This window comes from Ptychodera flava, chromosome 17 (assembly GCF_041260155.1).
Source record: "Ptychodera flava strain L36383 chromosome 17, AS_Pfla_20210202, whole genome shotgun sequence".
Lineage (NCBI taxonomy): Eukaryota > Metazoa > Hemichordata > Enteropneusta > Ptychoderidae > Ptychodera > Ptychodera flava.
The window spans coordinates 28,179,255-28,201,933 of NC_091944.1; the positions used below are offsets into that span (position 1 = coordinate 28,179,255).

The 22,679-nt window shown below is 35.3% G+C and overlaps 1 protein-coding gene across 1 annotated transcript; it reads right to left on the minus strand.

Annotated features, from left to right (window-relative positions):
• Nucleotides 1–275: 275 nt before the first annotated feature.
• Nucleotides 276–22,621, minus strand: LOC139115969 (serine/threonine-protein kinase 3-like). Its single transcript, XM_070678448.1, has 12 exons — nucleotides 22,285–22,621; nucleotides 19,971–20,051; nucleotides 11,372–11,552; nucleotides 10,559–10,621; nucleotides 9,476–9,640; nucleotides 8,881–9,048; nucleotides 8,055–8,192; nucleotides 7,297–7,407; nucleotides 6,698–6,911; nucleotides 5,617–5,816; nucleotides 4,951–5,093; nucleotides 276–3,678 (listed from the first exon to the last, which is right to left on the minus strand). Exons 1-12 carry the CDS (start codon nucleotides 22,296–22,298, stop codon nucleotides 3,651–3,653), a joined length of 1,506 nt encoding a protein of 501 aa, XP_070534549.1. The 5' UTR covers nucleotides 22,299–22,621; the 3' UTR covers nucleotides 276–3,650.
• Nucleotides 22,622–22,679: the final 58 nt, after the last annotated feature.

Below are 22,679 nucleotides of genomic sequence, written 5' to 3' on the forward strand. Positions count from 1 at the left end.
CATTTATTACATTGAACGATGGAACGGAAGGGGTAGGCACACCTATGGTGTGCTGATAATCCCCTGTTATGTGACTAGAATGATGCTCATAACCTCTTAGATCATGATCCAAGCGGCTGATTGACTAGCTTGCTCACTAGCCACTTGGCTTGCCCATTATATGTGACAGAGGTATATGGTAGTAAAAAGTTTTAAAATATTGCTATTCCTGAATGCTGATGCTCCCTTAAAACAACACAGATGACAGAAATTCATGATCTAATGATGATGCGTACTTTTAAAAGATATAGAAAAAGCAGTTTATTTTTCCCCAAACTCATACATGTAAAAGCACAAGGTGAAGAGTGTACACAAATAAAAATCCTGGATACAGATATTTTGGCATGAATCAACATAAAACTCTATTGAACTTTACAGTACTGTATCAAATAGAAATAAAAACATACCATCCAATGATCAGATGTCCCCGCATGCTGAGGAGCAGTGCAATGATTGGTCACAAAGCTCCAATGAAACAACAACTTGAGTGTGTGCAATAGTATAATTTAAAAGATTGTTTTGTATCACACATTATCAAAAGTCTATCATGATTCATTAATTTAGGGTCATATGGTATGGATCATTTTGACACTGATACACACAAAAAGAGCTGGTTTACCAGTTAACAGTTTCCAAAACTGTCAACCAGTTCATAGTTTGGAACAACTGTTGACTGGGTAAGTTTGATAGCACAGTCTACACATGGAAATGTTCTAGAAAACAGAGATGTTGTCTGTGACCAAAACAATTGATAGCAAAAGAATTTCTCAATTTTGCAATGAGAATATTGGATGAGGAGTATTACGTATCACATAATGAACAGCCATTGGGTAAAAACATCCCGTTGTTTTCCCCTTAGGCCTCAGAGTCACCCCAAAACAGTGTATTTCCCTAGCCCTGGGACTCCTAAAATAGATTGTTTTAAGGGGACTTCCAGGCCGTTGGGTGACAAACACACCCGGTATGCTGTTACCCCCATGGCCAATACATGTGTGTATATGGTAACATAAGTTTGATAGTGGTGTTCTGAGACAGAATACATGTAACAACTACAGTTTTGAAATGATTACACTAATATTTTCAATCATAGACCCTAAAAAAGGGGTCCATGGTTCAATGCATTGTGAATGGTTAGATTATGATCTGGAGTCCTCTTGATGTATAGCATAAGATCTAGACTCTTTCTTCACATACTAACTGCCAAATGAACAGAAATTTATGGTAGTTCAAACAGTTCCAATGAGTGAGGATTCCGTTATGCAAAGAGCTGTGTGTTCTTTCCCTTACCCCTACAGATTTCTGTAATTCAGCTAAGTTGTAAATGAGAATTTACTGAGAGTACAGAAGGTTCTCGTCTTGTCTTAAAATAAACTACAGTAACTTCCAATGTAGTTGATACATTTATAATCTAAACAGTATTCAACCATTTTGCTTTGTACAAGGCAATATTACTTTTCCGAAGAGACTGACTCAATGACAGTAATGTTCTCTACATATGATGTGACCAGGTAACCAATATTATTATTATTTCAGTTAGTGATAAAATTGACATAGGACAATCGTTTTCTTGAATGAGATGAAAATTTTCAAACATTGGCTTCTCTGAAAACATAAACTTGGAATTTGTTAATACTACATATGACTCACTTCGACAGGGGCAGCAGATGTCTGGAGTAGCTGGAAACTGTATTTCTGTGTACCACACTACAAGATTTAGTTCTCATATACATAATGATCAATACAAGAATGCAGCTTTTCAACACAGTTTTGCTGCAACTGTCGCTGTGGTTTTGCTGCCATGCATAACTGATTTTATTGGGGCAAAATCATACATACTTGAAGCCTGGTGAATACACCTACTTCCTTACATGGAAATAATATATACTTCTGAAATTTTGGTACACTGAACATATAATGTTAAAATGGTAGTTTCTTACAGCAACATTTGATACCAATGGTATGATTTTGATTTGAAATTCATATTAATTTTTGAATAAACAGAAAACATGAACATTTCTGATTTAATCAAAAATTTTACTTTTCCCCAACCCACTAGGGATGGCATTTTGAATTCAAATATCCATAAATTGTAGGTAACTGGTTTCTCAAGTACCAAACTTGCCCTGTGATCCATGATTTTCATTCTTGATTTAGCAAGAGAATTGTTGAAAGTTCCCTTGTGGAAAGTTTGAGCAAAAAATTAAGTCTTTCATTATCGAGGCGCGTACTACCTTAACCTGTGATTCTGAAGAAAAGATACTTGAAACATTTCAGAGCACTCTTTGCTGATGGTATTCGACCAGTAATATTGTAATGAATTGATGTCCTGCAACCAACTACTGAGGTCGTATATTCCACTTGATCATAAACTTACAGGCAAGACTGAAGCACTGGATCTATACTGACCATTTATGCAAATCCGCAAATCTAGTTGCTTCAAAAGGCTATATGAAGGTCCCCTAGGAAAAACTAATTGTTTTTGTAAGAAAGGTTAGACCAAGTACTCTACAGGCACACCAAGTTGTTATACTTGTCACTCTTCAGCAGGGCAATCAGCCGTTAACTTAAATGCTCTCAAGTGCGTGTGAAAAGTTGTTGGCCTGAGCATCAGCTGATTGGATTTTGATATCCTCGTGTGTAATACCTTTGCATTAATTTTACTATCACTCCAGACTTGCCAAAATAACTTCATGTCGCTTGTTCTCTGAATCTCAAGCACTGTGCAACTCAATGCTTGAGCTACAGTCCTCCCCAGTATGCAGACTGCCTTAAGATTTGGCTTGAAAATAAAAAAGGGAAAAGAAAACACGCTTTCCTGTGAGGAAAATATTTTTTTAAAAAACCTTGCTACAATACACACCACAGAATCAATTACATGATTAAAAAATCCCAAGAAAATAGCAGTAGTATGCAAATAATACCAGTTTTGACTGATAACTGAGCCTGCATGGTATGAATAATGATCACTTCATATGTTATATTACACTGAGCTTCAACTGAGGCAAGAATCAACTCGCAGGCAGGTAAAGCACTTGAAATAAAACTTCCTTGCCAAATCTTGGAATGAAATAAAAACAGTCAAAAGCAAAACAAGTCAAGGTACATGCTTCACATTTCCAAAGTCTGAAAAATTATTTATAAAAGTATTCCTACAGATCAACAATACCACAACTTTTATACTTCATTATCCGTTTGTCATTGCTTCAGTTTGTTTTCGCTTAAAAACTAAAGCTTAAAACACATCATGCTCTTGTCTCTCAATTCTTATTGTTACTCTATAAGTTTTCATTTTTGTAAAGAAATTCTCCCATCATAAGGTCCACCTTTTAATGGAAATATTACAATTGAGTTTTATAAGGAAGAGAAAAGCTCCATTTAATTTGAGTATGTCTTTTCTTACAGTGTAATGATCTGTAATGTGCCGTTTTTAGAAGGCAGACTTTGATTTGGCAATGTTTGAGTATTGATGGGCCATGGACCAATCAAATTTTACTTTACAGAAATGACCTCTGCTAGTGATTGTCACTCCAATTTCTTCCTTGATATGTGTCACCATGGCTCTTGGGTATATGTCATATTTATCTGCATCCACCAAATCTTTTTCTGTACATCTAGAATATTTGGATACCTTGAGTTTGCCTGGGGTAAAAACGAAAAAGTAACATTTTTTCTCTCAGTGTGTTAGAAACAGGTAGTAATGACATTTTTGATGCACATATGAAGTTGGGAGTACTGTTAGATTTTGTTAGGAGTAGAAGTATGGAAAAAAAGGTGAAAATTGTGTAAATTGTCAGTCGAATTGCAATCTCCCATGACTTGATGTTGCATCTTGTTTAGAATTCAATGCAAAGCTATGATTCTTTGCGAATAATCCTGAATGTTGTGATGCTTTGTCTTCAGTGACTTGATGAATACTGTCCGACTTATATCACTGAATAGATTTTTTTGAAGTGTATTTTTGCTGTAAGAATTTGTGAAAATTATAATTGTGAATCCTTGAGAGCTTCAAGCAATGCTGGACACAAGATTCTACTGTCACTGTAGGAACTTCTGTTTACTTCAACATAACAATAATCATTTGTAGATTCTACATGAACTAGCACTCGCTTAAAAATTATAAAAAACTACATACTATGATGTGACATTGGCAACAGGTTAGTTTTGCAACTATACATTTTGACGTTTTTCAAGAATATTTGTTCCATTTGTACATAAAGGCTCTTGTTCTTCCTCAAATATTATGACAAAATGCCTAGTGTTAAACTTGTTGACACACTATATACTGAAATTCCAACATTGAAATGCAAAGTATGTACCGAAAGTCCAATATTGAAATACAAAGCATTAGCTTTGCTAAAAACAAAGCAATATTGCAATGCATTGTGGGTAAAAAGTTGACTTCCCAACACAGCAAGAGTTTGAGATAGTGATCTAATTAACCCTTTGAGCGCTGCAATTTTTCCCACCAAAATTATTGTGTGCAACATTTACCCAATTTTGTGAATTTTCTGTAATTTTTTGGACAATTTTAGATCGAATGAAGATCACATTTTATTGGCTTCAGATTTTTATCAAAATTTTAGCAAAATTTAGAAAAAAGTTGACTAGTGTATATTTTGATATAGGCGAAAAAAATTGACTTGGCGCTCAAAGGGTTAATACCTTTAACATTCATATATGGGCTCTGTTTGTTCTAGCTAAAATTATGCATCTTTTAAAACTTTTCATGCATTTCTAATATTAAATTCCTGAACAACCTAAAAATTTTACTTTGGCTTCAGCAATCTTGTGTGTTTTACCTGTAGAAGTCTGCCATATGGAGAATGTGGTCGACCATTTCACACTTTTTTGACTAACTTACGTGGCAAAAACGTATTTATGGTGCTCAGAATTTGTCACCCGTGTATTTACCTTTTCTTTTTAGCATCTATTGCTTCAAGTATAGGTTGTCTTTTGGCCTGATACCTTTTTCTCAACTCTTCAATTTCTGCCTCCATCTCAGGATCAAGTTCACTGAGCCTGGTCTGTAATTCTTCATATGTAAGTGACTTCAACTGCAATAAGGAGCAAGTGTTGTTTCAGCACAACTTGAACTCAATCCATGAGACAATTTGTGGTAATACTTCCATGGAAATGGACAGGAAATTTGCTCCATTTCTTTTAAGCAGAATCTTTCACTTTCAGACACTGCATACTCTTTGAGCTGGTTAGAATGTTTCAATTCCTTTCAAGAGGCTGTTCACAGCATTTTTTGTCCGTCTTATTTTGAGGCCAGCAGTCAATATTTAAATCAGAAATTATCATCAGATAGCTCAAAATTGAAAATAAAAAGGGCCCAACCCTCAGAATTCAATGTTTCAGATTTCATTGTGATGTCAAGCTGACGCACTCTAAGGTGTTTATCACTAGGAATAATGCCACATGCTCTAATCTTTGAAATAATGATAGCAATGAACTTTGCTTTGAAACTACTTTAGATATTGGGACAATGGTATTGTGCCAGACTAAACTTCCAAGAATTTCAAAAATACTCTCATAAGCACCTTTCACATTTTAATATCAATGCTATATACTCACAAATTCAAAATCTCCTTCAGGGAATGGCCTCCCGAAAGACCTCTGACTGTCCCTGTCTTCACCAACGGGTACTGTCGGCTGCTGTGCGACTCCCCCGCTTCCCGTACTTCCCCCACTCATTCCTTGTCTCTCTTTCTCAAGTCTGTCAAAGTGTTCCAGGAATGAAGGTGTGTAGTTCTTCCCCGATGCTGTGTTGATCTCTGAAGCATTAATAATGAGCAATAGAAGTTTAAGATAGAATGTGCATCAGGGACATATTCTGACTCTCAAATTTTTCCACTTTGCTTCTGATCTACCACTTGTTGGGGCTCATTTTGAAGCTCTTGGACTGAGAAAAATTTTCATCATCTTAGTTTTTCGAAAATGAAAAATTTTATTTTTCCCCAGAGAGTTAACATAGGGATGGCAGCCATTTTGAATTTCAAACATCGGTAAATGTTAGGTAATTTGTTTTCTCTAGTACTAAACTTTGCACAGTGACCCCTGATTTTGTATTCTTGATTTGGTAAGAGAATGGTCTAAGGTTTCACTGAGCAAAGTTTGAGAAAAAGTTTATATCTTTCACTTTCCACACGCATGCTACCTTAAAACAGCTGAGATGGGCTAGTGTCAGCTCATCCTACTTGGTGACGACCAGTTTGCTAAATATTCTTCTTTCAAGATGTACTGCCTTCTTATAATTCTTAGTTCACAAAGCGATGTCAATAGATCTTAAGTTATTTTCATTGTTTCTATCAATATTTTCTCTCCAAAATACACTGCACAAATCAAAATATATTCTGAAAATTCTTTCACGTATTGTCTCCTTAACGAAATAGGTAGAGTAATTGATTGGTAGAGTGATTAATTGTATTGATTACAGAAAGATGTGTGCTTAGTATGATAGAGACTGTAATTTTGGTTAACAGTGAAAGTATAATAGAAAAATACTGGTAATATGACTGAAATTAACACTTTCCAAGTTACTTCCAATTTATAATTGACATAAGTTTTTTGAATTCTTAGCAAGAAATCATCACAACAGTTTGCCAGTATGACTGCATTGCTGCATCTGCTGTCAGTCACAGTGTTCGTGACTTACTTTTCATAGTGGAGTCATCATCGTCATCATCGTCTGAATTAATGACCATGGTACCGAGGTCTGATTCCATCATGGAACCACTGTCGCTGTGTTCTACCATTGTACCACTGTCACTGTGCTCTACCATAGTCCCTGAGTCACTGTGTGCTACCATGGTTCCAGTGTCTCTTTGGTGTACCATGGTGCCACTGTCTACTTCCTCATCCTCCTCATCCTGAGAGAGAGAGAGAGAGAGAGAGAGAGAGAGAGAGAGAGAGAGAGAGAGAGAGAGAAGAGGCCATTCATAGAGTGGCAGTGTAACAATAGAAATCAACACAAATTTTGCCATAATGATAATTATTAATGCATTTGTTGAGTAAAACTACTGAGGTCAAAAGATGCATTAACTAACTTGTCAACATAATTCTTTTTGAAAATGAGCATATGCTGCCGACACAATTTCATTGCACACTATAACCATTGTCTATGTAGCAGTATTTCTTTAATATCATCTTCACTGATGAAATATTTGTAAAGCATAGTTTTGGGTACCCCTGGTGAATGGTTTAAGAAAGTTATATATGCTTTGAAGGATGTAAAATGTTCATCATTACACTTACTGAGTTTTCACCTTCTTCTTGTTTTCTCTTGAGATCTAATCTTCGTTCCTTGGCCTCTGCTATAATGTCTTCAAGAACACCTACTACTTTACAATTCTTGATGAAGGGATGCTGTGTACACACAGGAATGAGATCATCAAAATAATTACACATCATCATTCAGTGACTACCTGCTTCAAGATTAAACCTTGTCATAGCACCACTAGTCTACAGAAGTCAACCAGCAGTGGAACCTGGTCTGTGGTCCTGCACAATACTACCAATATATGCACTAGTGGTCATGTGTCTAGCAGGCTTGTAGCAAAGCAAGGTGGCAGGTCTGGGTAAATCCTCAGTGTCCTTAAATTGGATATTAGACCTGGGATTCACTCGTAAGCCATGCAGCAGGTACTAATAATCCCTGCAGCATGGCTTACAAGTATGTACCTGCATCATTTATCTCTGATGCTGATGCAGCTACTAAGATTTAGAAATTTCATGAAAAATGTAGGGAAGCAAATCATACAACACAGTCCTTCCTGCGAATAAAATGACCAAGCAAGTGCTATATGATACGTGAGCCAGTGATATATTTTAAGTCATAAAAAGTATATTTAAAGAATGTCTATTTATATTTGTATTTGGTTCTACACCACCATGAATATTGGCAACTTTTTTGCCAATATGTGTACATAGTTGAAAGTTGTGATTAACATGATCCTCTCTGTTTCATGTGAAGCAAATCATCAATGTTGAGAAAAATCAGGCTTTGTATGTACCTGTAGAAGTTGAGTGGCTGATGCTCTTTCTGACGGGTTCTTTACAAGACATTTATTTACAAAGTCAATGAAGTCAGCTGACCACTTCTCTGGGTGTCTGAACGTTGGCGGCGGCTTTGATGGTATCATGAATATTGCCTGAAACGATGAACAAAGTAATAATAGCAAATAAATAATAGCATTGCATGTGTAAATTGGCTACTGCTGACAGAAATTATGACAAATCTTGCATTTTTTGTGCCTGTGTTTAGTGCTAAAGCTTGTGGTTGGATTCCTTGATATCATACTGTTATAATATCAGTCATAACATTGTTGGTAATAAAGTACAGATGTTGCCATTCCTGTATGCATTGGTTCTAAAAGTCTAAGGAAAAACTTTCAGACAGCTCATTTACTTTTGTGAAATGATATTGGAACTCAAACTTATTTAGGAATCAGCTCCATTCAAGGAAAGATTGAAAGTTTATAAAGAGATACACAAATTAGCATGGACTGTCAAAGTAACTTATGGACTATGAATATCTTTTCTATGCACCCAGACTCATCAGTTTACACTAGCGGCATACAGGAAGGCTATGAATGGAACTTTTTCGGAAAAGTTGGCTATAAAGTTTTAGAACACTGTCTTTGTTAAGGGAGGTAAAACTTGTAAATACCGCTCAGCTTTCTCAAGTTGTTTTACTGGAGCTCCTCTTTTAGATCAAAGTTATCATCTAAGAAGGCAGTAGTGGTGTTACCTGGATTCCTAAACCACTCACCTAGGTCCAGTCCCTCAGAAAAAAACATTGTACTGAGAATTACATCTGACATTCTTATGAGCACTTACCCTCATTGGATGAATATCGGCATAGGGTGGTTTACCCTCTGCCATTTCAAGTGCTGTTATTCCTAATGACCAGATGTCTGCCACACAGTCATATCCAATTTCCTGGATCACTTCTGGTGCCATCCAGAAGGGCGTGCCTATAACTGTGTTACGTCTGGCCATTGTGTCCTGTTTTGGAATGAATGTGTTTTGCATATTTATAAATTTAAAGCAAACCATGTCTAATGCATGTGATATGACACATTGGGATAGGATAGAGAAATGTCTTTTACAAGAAAATCTCTAAAAATTACCAAACTAAGCACTGAATCATAATCTGTTTTGCAGATCAGATACTTGACTTCGACCATATGCTTCAACTGAAAACAAAGTAACATGAAAAACTGACACTGAGGGCGCCCATCATGTTTCACAATGATCCATCATATCGTTGGGTATATCATACTTCATACTTCATATCATACTTCATTGTAAACCGATGCAGACATACTGAACAACACGACTGAAGGGAGGTTGGTGGGCTAAAACTCTAGTAAATTTAATGATAACACCTATTTTGAAAGCATAAACAAATCCAGTTTACTGTTTGACTTACTGTGAGTTGTCCTGCCACTCCAAAGTCAGCTAATTTTGCGTGACCTTCATTGTTAAGTAGAATATTGCCAGCTTTGATATCTCGATGGATTTTCCTTCTGCTGTGTAAATATTCTAGTCCTTTTAAAGTGCTCTGTAATATTGCTGCTATTTCACCTTCTGAAAGCTGTGTCAAAGAAGAGACAGGGAATGTGAGAACTTTCCCTTGCATTCATAAAGTTGCACTACATGTATTTGTCTTTGGTCTGGCAAGCTCAAACCATCTAAAGAGCACTCAGAAAAATATTTTTCCTTCTAAATGTATAAGGCCCCTTGGGAACTGATATTCAGACTTTTAAATTTTCTGATCTATCACTTGTGGGGGCCCATTTTTAAGCTCTTGAAGTAAATATTTAAAATTTTGTGAACATTTACTTGTTCCCCTTAGAGTAAACACTGGGATGCCGACTGTATTGAATTTTAAATACCAGTATCAGTATAAATATTGTTAATTGTTTTTAGGGTACCAAAATTTGCACGGTCAATCGGTCACCTCTGGACTTTTATTCTTGGTTTTGAAAGAAAATGGTTGAAAGTTTCATTGAGGAAAGGTCCTTTGTCACAGTTGGTTTCACTAATCATTGATGCTAAATTCTGACCACTGACATCCAAGTTAAGGTAGAATGTGCCTCGGGGACAGATATTCAAATTCTGAAACTTTTACAATTCTTTTCTGATCTACCACTTGTGGGGGTTGACTTTAAAGCTCTGGGTGTGAGAAAAATTTTCACTGTCTTAGTTTTCCAAATATCGAAAATTTTATTTTTCCGCATAGAGTTAACACAGGAATGGTGGCCATTTTGAATTTCAAATAACGGTAAATCTTGGTTAATTTGTTTCTCTTGTATCAAAATTTGCAAAGTGACCCCCAATTTTATTCTTGATTTTGAAAGATACAGTTGAAAGATTCCTTGAGGAAAGTTTGAGCAAAAGTTTAAGTCTTTCACTTTTGAGGCACATACTACCTTAAGGTAGATTAATATTGATATTGCTGTGTATCAATGGCACAGATATACACACAATCACATGTACACAAATAACTTACTGTTTTGTTCCTGAGCCTCATGATGTCAGAGACGGAACCTGCGCCACAATATTCCATCACTATCTGCATGACAACGAGATGAAATATATTAAAATGAAAAACATGCTGATATTTAGGTGGAAAAATCTGACTTTTAACAAAGATACCATTTTCTAACTGACACATATATTTTCAAGTGGGATGTGAGTAAAATTGTCCTCTTTTTGTCCATATTTCTTTAATACAGAACATGTACATGGTCATGATCTACAACTTTGTTTTCCTGTATGTTTTCTGCACAAAATTTTGTCACCATTAACATCTGTACTTTTTTCCCTGGCAAACACATAAATGATATTGTATGCTGTAGTGTGTATAAAATTACAATGAACAGAAATGAGACAAATTTTTGCTTGACATCTATCATGTTTTTTGTATACAGATGTGGGAAATCACCTATAAATAGCACATGAAGCATGTCCTGTGAATATTAATCATTTTGGTACATAAATAGGTACTTCTGTATTGGCTCTGTTTAATTGATCGTATGCGATACTGGTCACGCATACATAAATCACATTTCTGTATATAAATAACTAAATATAGAATTCGACACGATGATATAAATTCTTTTTTACAGTTAAGCCCTAGTACTCTCCAAATAATGATTCCAGGGAGTCAGAATTTTTATTATGTTTACATGTTTAGCAACTGTATTTAAAATTTTATATTTTATGATGAAATGCTAATATACATTATGCCTTTCAAAGCTACAGCGCTTTGTGCTCAATAGCCAGATGCCTTTTCCTAAATGTCAAGTTCTTCCATACTTACCCACAAGTCTGTGTTTTTGAAATAACTGCCGTAATATTTGACTATGTAGTGGCTGTCGCACTGCTGCATGATGGAGATTTCTTTGATGATTTCTTGCAAGTCTGTGTCGACTGGCACCTGTTTGATGGCCAACAACTGGCCAGTCTCCTTGTGGACTGCCTGGTATACGCTGCCATAGGATCTGAAATGAAGCAGTAGAAATTTATTTTTTACAAATATTTTTTTTTGTCCTGACGGTGAGAGATGAATGTGACTCTACAGGGACAGGAAATGCACTTTGTGCAAATCTAATCAAAAGACAGAGAAGTTAATTTCTAGTGTTTCGACATGTTTTGACGCAGTACACTCAGTTCACACCTCTAAGTGACATTTTGTGGCAAAGAAAAATGACAAAGTCATAGAACGGGTCACAACCTGTCGTGGGTGGAAATACCTGAATTTAATTATTTTTATTAACAATGGATCTGGTATTTTATTATAAAACACTTCAGCATGACCGACTCAGCAAAAAATTTAGAACTGGATGTATTTTGAGCTTATAGCCTTGAGGAATTCCCACGGTCATTTGCCTGAGATCTAAAACATGTACGGTAGCTTTACTGGTGGTGACTTTTGTGAAGTTGATCACTACATATCATCCTAAGGGACAAATCTGCATGTCATTCGGATATCCATGCCAATTTTACAAATGTACGAATATTGTCCTTGCCTCAGGGGCTCAAAGTGCATATTTTTTATTCTTCTATATATGAGCTATTAACGATTCATACATAAAGCACGGAAATCATTAAAAAATTAAATATGGTTGCAAGTACGTGAAGGTTGAAAATTGCTGAGCAAGCTTTCTTCTGTGATCAGGTTTATCTCAAAATTTGTTCAAAGTTTTACTAGGCAACATCAGGAAAACTTTTTTCTTAATAAATTATTTAGCAAATCTGTGTTAGATGTACTTCAATTTTCGTGACCATTTCAGAGGTAAATACAGTAGCTAACAAGCATGGTTTGGTAACTGCTGGTTCTGTACTCATTTATATCATGCAATTGAATCTGTATCAATGCATCCACTTGGTCAGTGGGATGGAAAAGTCACTGGTCTGGGTAGGACAGCTATGGTAGGTGGTCCTTGACCTTGGTTTACTGTATTTGCTCAGCCCTAAATAACAAACTCTCTGTGCAAGTGTGTCCTACATGTGTACCAGTACTGTAAAACAGGTCATTTTAGCTAGCATGCCTTCTTAGCTAATTTAGATAGAATTTAGAGTTCACTAACTTAAGAAGCAGCTAATTCAACATTTCCCCCACATTAAAAATGGTCACTCTGTCCTGCTAGCTAAATTAAGAACCCAGTAATTTAATTCAAATTCCTACTTCGCTAAAAAAGCATGCAGTTAACTCATAGCGTTTTACAGTATACATGTATACAGAGTGATTAAACAGTTTGCTTGTATCAATTTATCACCTTGACCAAATATAGTGGACAACTTATTGAAACCTGTAAAATCACTACTTCTCAATGGGTGTCCTTATCTTCAGAAACATAAAAATAGTCACCAAACTAGTTTATGTGACCTACATAAAAGAATATATCATTTACAATATCCATGCTCGCAGATGTGATATTTGAGTAAGCCAGTCAGTCAGGGTCATAATTTGTTACATGTAACGCACTGTGAGGTTTAACTGCATTCACAGCATGTGAAACTTTGATGTCATGTATTATATTTACAATACACATAAGCAGAAAATGATGCAATCAATTAATATTGATGTAGTATGTAACAATCCAAATTTTGAAATACATGTATATTTGTACATTCTTAAACCACTAAAAATTAGAAGCAATTGCTCCTTTTGTAGGAAACTTCAAAACGTAACTATCGTGGAGAGCATCCATAGGGCACTTCAAATACTGAATGATATGTTAAAGAAACCAGTTCTCAATTATGAATAAATAAGATGAATTATTCATTCGTACAAAAATGTAATTAACATCTGTTACTCTCAATAGGTTAATGCGATTTAAATACAAGAAAATTTACCTTGTCAAATTATTGCCAAAAATTGCAAGTGAACAACTCCTGAACAGCTTCCAAATACAAGTCTAAGTTATCAACACCCGACTACATATGTAAAATGAGAATTTAAATATTTCAATAATTTGTTTGATTAAAAAGAAACACTGAAATTGGAAAATTCACACTGCCGTATGCTGCCCCTAAGGATGATAAATACGTTATGTGATCAATGAAATGAATGCATATTCTACCCAGTGCTTGTCAAAACACTGCTCTATACTGCTTATAAGTATAATTTCAATGACTGATATGGGCAGTGTAATTGATGTGTGTAAAAATTATGTGCTCGCATTACTGTTTTGATCAAATACACGGGATATCAACATATTAAACGTGTCTCAGTAAACAGGACAGAATAGACAACTTAGCATGTTAAAAGGGTTAAAGCAACCGAACTATGAACACAAAACCATGGCAACCATGTCGTTGGTCATTTCCAGCCTTTATTACGTACATGAAGCAATTGCATGCCCGTAGGGGTAGTAAATTGAGATATGATTGAAATATATGTTGGTTTTTTTACCATTCAATTATGAAAGATATATTCATAAAAAAGTTATTTCATATGAAATTTGTAATAGTACACATGTGTAACTTGAAAAAAAACATCATTACACTTGTGCAGTGTACGTTGCAAGACAATTGGATGCAGCAGTGACTCAACTGAACTTGTTTCAACCTTGCATATTTTGCAGAATACATGTATATATGATTACATTTTACAGAATTTCAAAAAAATTAATGTCTCTGCTTGAAGTTAGCAAACACAGATTTATTTCTCTCAGATTTAAACAGGTTGGTGAATAATTAGTCAAACTTTGTAACTAACACACAGCCATCTGCAATTGTGTCAAAGTATGCTGCAAAGCCTCATTTTACCCTCTGGATATCCCTGCTGAGCAACAGTCATAGTTATAATTTCATTATACCATACTCTACTGCTCTTGCCAGGAATATTTTTATTGATAACACGATTGGAACTAATCCTGGAGAAACAGATCTTTACATTGTTCAAATTTATCAAAAGTGTTAGGTGCCCTATAGTTGATAGTTAGAAATATTCCAAATTACCCATAAAAACAAGTGAAGTGCAAAAAAAAGAAAAGTAGATAAGCTTAAATTTGCAGATCAACCCCAGGGCTCGAAATTAGCGGTAGTCCCGCGTCCACAGACTACCAACTTTTCCCTTGGGCTACCAAAACCCATGAAATGGTAGCCCACACGGACTACCAAAGCCTGAGATATAAAATTACTTAGTGGAAGAAATAATGTTGATCGCTGTTAGATGAGCGACGCTCATACGGTCAACCCAGCTGGACACAGAAAGGCCAAACTATGACTTTGTTATGCAAAGTAAAAGGCGACAGTGCAGTTGAATTTGTTGCGACAAACTTTCAATAAAATATCATTATCTGAACTGATGTACTTGGATGACAGGCTCGGGAAATGATGGCCAATAAAATTCATTTTCATAGTTATTTAATCACAATTAAACACAAAATTATTCAACCTGCAAAGAAAAAGCTGTCGGGCCATCCACAAATTACGCTTTCCGAAGTGTACGAGATCATCCCATGATAGTGTACTATGGTGGAGAAATATAGCCAACTAAATTGCCACGAAAGTATTAAGAACATGACTGTACCAATTTGTTATACTGAAATTCATAGCCAATCTATCTTTAGCCATGTTATGTTTACACGTGCTGAGTAAAAATTCGTTGTCATGGCGAACATCAAAATTTGTGTACCGTATAAGCTATGCGTATGTGTGAATTGGTCGTCAAACTTTGAGGCGTCACCGTTATCTACTACACGTGCTATACCGTTCTCCTAAGGCTATGATCTGCAGGTATTGATGTCAAATGACTAGAAAATTCACTTCCTGGACAGAATCATGCAAAATGAATCTTTCTTTGTCTAGATATAAATAAAATATCCTTTACAAAAAAAGGCATGCATGGGCTACCAGACTTTGTCACTGGGCTACCAACTTCAGAAAATGGTAGCCCAATGGGACTACCAGGGAAAAAAGTTAATTTCGGGCCCTGAACCCTACATTACTGCCATATCCTATTCTCCCAAATTACCAGTAGTTCAAATTGTATTTGGTATAGAATTACATGCAAATATTCCTGTTGCAACACAATATACCTAAGCACCTATACCTACACAAAAACAGTCTTTAAGCAAGGTCCTTGCGGAGGGACCATGCTTTCAGTGATGATTTGGGAATATAGCTCAGGTGTGTTATTCTGGAATTGAGGAGATATTTTTGATATTCCCTAATGTGCCAGTAGGAGCAACTAGGAGGAATCCTGACCTGGATACTGGTGTGCTATGTCTATTGCTAAATCAAAATAGCAATCATTACACTGACATTTTCAACTTGGTATTATGACAGGAACAACAATGCACAGAGGTGCAAATATCCTGCTTAAAAATACTTTCCATTGACTAATTATGCATATGTTTTTTGACTATAGAGATATGTTAAGGCGTATTTAAACATAGGGCCAAAGTCCCTGAAGCTACTACAGACATGGATACAAAATTAAGTATTTCCTTAATGTATGAAATTATCTCACTAAGGTCATCCTAGGGACTTGTAAACCAAATATTAAAGCTGTCTGACCAGCGGTTTTGAAAAAACAAGCAACTCAACAGTTGACAGAGGTCTGCTGTGTTATGTAGAGAATAAGTTTTTGTGACACATGTATTGATGAAGAAGGTGGATATCTTTGATAGCTCATTTCAGGATGGTCTGACCAAAAATGGCAAAATTAGCTGCAAAAAATACAAAATTGACGATTTCATCATAATTTCAATATATTACATTAAGATAAAACCCAGGAACCTGTATACCAAATATCAAAGCTATCAGATGAGTAACTTTTGAGAAACAAATACTTTGACCAAAAATGGCAAAAATTGACCCAAAAATACAAATTCTGTAAAAATACAGATTTGCATATTTCTTCAGACTATATTAGTCTATCATAGCAAATAAACAAGAGTTAATTACAGTTAATTACATTCTAATTAAAGTAAACAAAACTTGCTTATATCAAGATTTACGTCATAATAAAACAGCATATCTGTCAGCTTATAAAGAATCTTGAGCTGATTATCTTTTAATATCAGTATTTTCATCCTATTAACCAAGCACATTTTAACTTTCAAATTAACATTGTACGTAAGTTCTGTTGAATAAGTTGAGACTGTACATACTCAGAGAAAGCACACTGAAGAGACAAATGTTTGTAACTTAAGAAGTTCAAGGTCATCAAAAGCATTATAAGGAATCATGTTACACTTTCATTGCACTGTTTACACAGATTGCATAATTGCTATAAATAGCATGAGGAATCTTACAGTCCAGCTTTACCATAAAAACCCTATCACTTTGACCACTCTTTTAATTGATCACTCTATTTTTTTCCTCAAAAAGTGATCTCATTTTATCCTTACCAAGTCAACCATAAATGGACATTAGAACTTTCTCTATCTCTATTTATTTGACCACCCTATCATGACAAACTATTATGAGAAATTTCTTTGAGATAACATAAATGGTGGTTCAGAATATATCAAAGTGGGGATTCAGGAAAGTTGCCTTTACATGTTTTAATCCTTCAAGATGGTAAGCATTTCACTATGAACTGTCAAAAAAAGTTGAACTTTCTGATAATTCCACACTAAAATTATTTTGGCTTTGATGATTTCCTAATTAATTCAATTATTTAAAATCATATTAATTATTTTTTTCTGGGTGAATTGATAGGGTTTATACAGTACGAGAATTACATACAATGTAAGTCAAATTTTGACCAAAAATGACAAAAAAATTCCTTAAAAATACACATTTGCATATTTCATCACAATTTGAACAAATCTAAGTTGAGTTATCCCTTGGGACCTGTATACCAAATAACAAAGCTGTCTGACCAGCGGTTATGAAGAAGAAGATTTTTTACCAAAAACACCTTTTTTGGCATTAATTTGCCTCAACAATATCAAAACATAGGGCCAAAGTCCCTGAAGCTACTATAGACATGGATACAAAATCAAGTATTTCCTAACTGTATGAAATTATCTCACTAAGGTCATCCTAGGGACATGTAAACCAAATATTAAAGCTGTCTGACCAGCAGTTTTGAAAAAACAAGCGACTCAACAGTTGACAGAGCTCTGCTGTGTTATGTAGAGAATAGCCTTTTGTGACACATGTATTGATGAAGAAGGTGGATATCTTTGATAGCTCATTTCAGAATGGCCTGACCAAAAATGGAAAAAAATTCCGTAAAAATACAGATTTGCATATTTCATCAGACTATATTAGTCTATAATAGCAAATAAACGAGAGTTAATTACATTCTAATTAATGTAAACAAGACTTGCTTAAATCAAGATTTACGTCATAAAAAAACAGCATATCTGTCAGGTTATAAATAATCTTGAGCTGGTTATCTTTTAATATCAGTACTTTCATCCTATTAACCAAGCACATTTTAACTTTCAAATTAACATTGTAAGTAAGTTCTGTTGAATAAGTTGAGACTGTACGTACTCAGAGAAAGCACACTGAAGAGACAAATGTTTGAAACTTAAGAAGTTCAAGGTCATCAAAAGCATTATAAGGAATCATGTTACACTTTCATTGCACTGTTTACACAGATTGCATAATTGCTATAAATAGCACATGTGGAATCTTACAGCAGAGCTTTACCATAAAAACCCTATCACTTTGACCACTCTTTTAATTGACCACTCTATTTTTTTCCTCAAAAAGTAATCTTATTTTATCCTTACCAAGTCAACCATAATTGGAAATTAGAACTTTCTCTATCTCTATTTATTTGACCACCCTATCATGACAAACTATTGTGAGCAAATTCTTTAAGATAACATAAATGGTGGTTCAGAATATATCAAAGTGGGGATTCAGGAAAGTTGCCTTTACATGTTTTAATCCTCAATTCACTATGAACTGTCAAAAACAGTTGAACTTTCTGATAATTCCACACTAAATTTATTTTGGCTTTGATGATTCCTAATTAATTCAATTATTTAAAATCATATTAATTATTTTTTTCTGGGTGAATTGATAGGGTTTATACAGTACAAGAATTACATACAATGTAAGTCAAACTTTGACCAAAAATGACAAAAAAATTCCTTAAAAATACACATTTGCATATTTCGTCACAATTTGAACAAATCTAAGTTGGGTTATCCCTAGGGACCTGTATACCAAATAACAAAGCTGTCTGACCAGCGGTTATGAAGAAGAAGATTTTTTACCAAAAACACCTTTTTTGGCATTAATTTGCCTATTTTCAACAATATCAAAAAATTAAAAAAAATAGTTTCTCAAAATCATATTTATCATCTACACAACAAATATCAAATCAGTAAGTACTGCGGTTCTCAAGATATTTGAGTGGACGGACGCCTCACAAACGGACATACATACATACATACATACATACATACATACATACATACATACATACATACAGACTGACGACGGACGCCGGACGGATACCCATCCCAATAGCTTCTATAGACTATAGTCTATAGTAGCTAAAAATTAAAAAAAATAGTTTCTCAAAATCATATTTTTCATCTACAAAACAAATATCAAATCAGTAAGTACTGCGGTTCTCAAGATATTTGAGTGGACGGACGCCTCACAAATGGACATACATACATACATACATACAGACTGACGACGGACGCCGGACGGATACCCATCCCAATAGCTTCTATAGACTATAGTCTATAGTAGCTAAAAACGTAACTTTCGTACAGCAACAGGAGTGGAATTGTTCTGCTTTTTGATAAGTGAGTCACACCTAGTGATGACCTTGGTGTTTGACCCAACAGAGTTATAAATCATAATGGAATACAGCTCATTGCTTGTCTTGAAATCCAGATCATTCTATTCCTATGATAAATATGGTGGCTAAATGCCAAGTGAGAACTAATGAATATTTTGCAGACAGTGGAACACTTGCGGAGGCCATGTTGTTTACAGTAATGGCTGCACCTCTGATCCGTACCAAATTTGTCTGTAATGTCTTCAAACAGCCCTATAATAATGCTACTTTACTGAACAATAAACTGACATGCTAATACATTGTTATGGTGTTAAAAAGTAATGGCAATTCCACCAAATATACGTGTACACAATAGTCATGTAGGAATTCACATATTTCTGGGCTGTGTTACACTTTTGAACTCCTTTCCTTTCAAATACTCGATATTACCTACTTACCACAAGTTTAATAAAACCACTGTCACCAGTCACTTTCCCTCATATGGCAAATGGTCACGAGTCACAGTCAAAGGTCACCATTTTAGTTGCCATTTGAGGATGAAAAAATTTCATAAAACTATAGCTGCTGTCATTTACTTTTTAGTCACACAATCCATATATTTTTACTTAAATATGCTCTTTTTATGATAACTTTTTGACAAAATGGTAGAATACTGCATACAGTTAACAATAAAATCACTTACCCCTCACCCAATTTCTCCAACACATCAAAAACTTCTTCCGGCTGCCTTGTCAAGCTTTCTTCACTCAACTTTTTCAATTCACTGAAAGAAAAATTACAAATACAATTCATTTCACATTATTTTCTTTCATACAATTATCCTATTTGGCATTATTTTCTGCAATTTATACTACATCATTAATATTACAAATAGTAGCGGTATATTTTTTCTTCTTTGTCACCCTTATCAGTACTTGTAACTCAAACGCCATGAATGTTCGGTCTTTATGAAAAGAAAGCCCTTTGCACATCACTTTGGGATTCGCATAAGATTTGCAAAACATAAATTAACATAGTAAATAATAAACATAGTCATACTAAAGAATGGAATGTGCACCAGTGTGTTGTACGAAGGCTTATATAGTATGTTATATGTACTGTCAGCAGTCTGATCCTATATATCATCTTGTGTCAATATTTAGCATATGTACACTGTGATGAAGACCATGGAATTTGAAACACCTTTGTGGTGTTCAGTGTAGTTTGAAGGACCTTTCTGTAATGTAGGTCAAGGTTGTAAGCGAAGTTCAGGGGGGAGTCTCATAGAAGCCAGTAGGGATTGGAGAGTACATTACAAATTTTCCAATGTGTTTAGGCAGCACAGTGTGTTTTCTAGTGTTTGGTAATTGCCACATGAAGCTCTGCTCTCTTTTCTGTGTGTTGTATAATACAAACTCAAGAATGTCACATTTTTGTGAGAATGATTTAATAAATCACATGTAGGGACTGTGTATTTCCTATGACAGATAAAATATTTCAAATACTTTACCCATATACCTAGGTATTAAGATTTGACCCTTCAGTTTTGAATTATGGTATTTTCAATAAAATATTAAAAAATAGTGAACACACATATTGGGAAACAAAAAGGCAAAGTAAGACTACTTCTACGGAAATGCAGCTGCGTAAGGCATTCCTTACAAGTTCAGGTTGTACCTGTGCTACTATATTCCAGTGTCACAGAAAAGTAAGTCAAAGTATAGATGTACAACATGGTCAAGAAACATAAGATTGTAATTGTGTACGTACTTTTGTAGGTTTTGTTGTTAAATGTCAGGGAGAGACACTGAAAGACTTCCTTTTCGTGTCAACAGAATTCTTTTTCTCAGTTGTTAGTACTGAACAATAGTTATTCTTATAGTTTGTCTTGACATTGACAAAACAATGAACAATAATCTGATCATTACCATACAGGGGTGTATGACAATAACCCTACGGTCAGGAGTTTCCTGTTTTGTACAGAATTACTTCTGTTTGCAGATGATAGACTTGATGTTGCAAATCCATCAGAAGTAATACAATAGTCCCCATCTCGTTTTCTGAACTGCCTTGTCAATAGCTGTGGGTCCATAGCTGTGGTGTTTTCAGACGGGATTCCTGCCTTTTACGGGCTGGTTTTGACCACATATGGTAGGGTTAAAATCGTAAAAGTCAAAACCACCCGTAAAAAGGCAGGAATCCCATCTGAAAACACCACAACTATGGACCCACAGCTACCTTGTCAATAGTGTGTGTATTCAGCTATCAGGGCTGTATTCCAAAACCAACAAATGCTGTGAAATGATGGCTCTGAACACTATATGATTACGTATAGAGGGACTGTGATGTGGGTAGAATTTCTGTGTTGTATCATTCACGCTCTAGTTTTGTGTTAATATTGATAAAGAGGATGTTGCCGATAAATATTTACCTTTTCTACGTGCAATAACATGAAAGTTTACAAAATATCTACGGCCGTACTAAGTCGTAGTAGAACTTTAACTTTCTGTCAACAATTTTCGAAATAGTCGGAATTTCATAATCAATGATCAAAATATTTTCGAAACTGAACAATGTGCGATTTATTCCTTGGGAACAGACCAGCTGTCGCTTCGTTACATTGATTTACTGCATATAATCGGTCCGTGTTTAGATATGCAGTTTTAATGTGAGTTGAATTCCCATCTCTGCGTCAAAAAATAGCTTGGGGTCTGTGAGGACATCTGGCAACAATTTCTTTTTTTATTTCAGAGAGTACTCTTTCGAGAACAACAAATCTCAAGTTTCAGAAACGTAAACGATATGTATAAATGCCACAGTCGTTCACTAATAACACAGTGATGGATTCCAAGTGCGTAGCTCGATATTGGCCCTAAAAACAACCCAACGGCGGCGCAGCAATGAAGATGACACACTGACGACAGGACGTGACCTCTCCCACCAGAGAGATCACAATATTACGTTACAACCTCGGCCAATTTGCCGGTGACTAGAGACGTAGCACCAAGAACACATACCTTTTCGATGTCATTTTCTGTGGTTGGTCTTAGGCTTCCGTCCCGATCAAGATACGTTCAGCATTATTCAGCAATTTGACGTTTTTAATGTTAGTACGGAACCGGAAGAAGAGTCAGTCTTGGGTTCGTGGAATACCTTCGCACTGAGTTATTTGAGTCACGCTGAAGTCTCGCTTGAAGCGAGACTTTCAACGTGTTTTCTTCTTTCCGACCATACCTAAGTTTTCTCAGCGTTCTGATCTAAAACTTCCTTGTCTGTCTTATGTATACCAAAAGAGCTATGTAATTAGTCAATTCAGTATATGAATATTGGATAGAAAGCTGCGATTTGTCTGACCATAGTAGTCTCTACTACCTCCATGGTCTGACATTGCCACGATTGCAGGACGACAAAT

What these genes read in the sequence shown, in the direction of transcription:
- LOC139115969 (XM_070678448.1), bottom strand. An exon ending in GAGTGGCAGGACAACTCACA is followed by an intron (nt 9,049 to 9,475) that starts GTAAGTCAAACA and finishes ATTCCAAAACAG; the next exon opens with GACACAATGGCCAGACGTAA. An exon ending in CCGATATTCATCCAATGAGG is followed by an intron (nt 8,193 to 8,880) that starts GTAAGTGCTCAT and finishes TCATCGTTTCAG; the next exon opens with GCAATATTCATGATACCATC.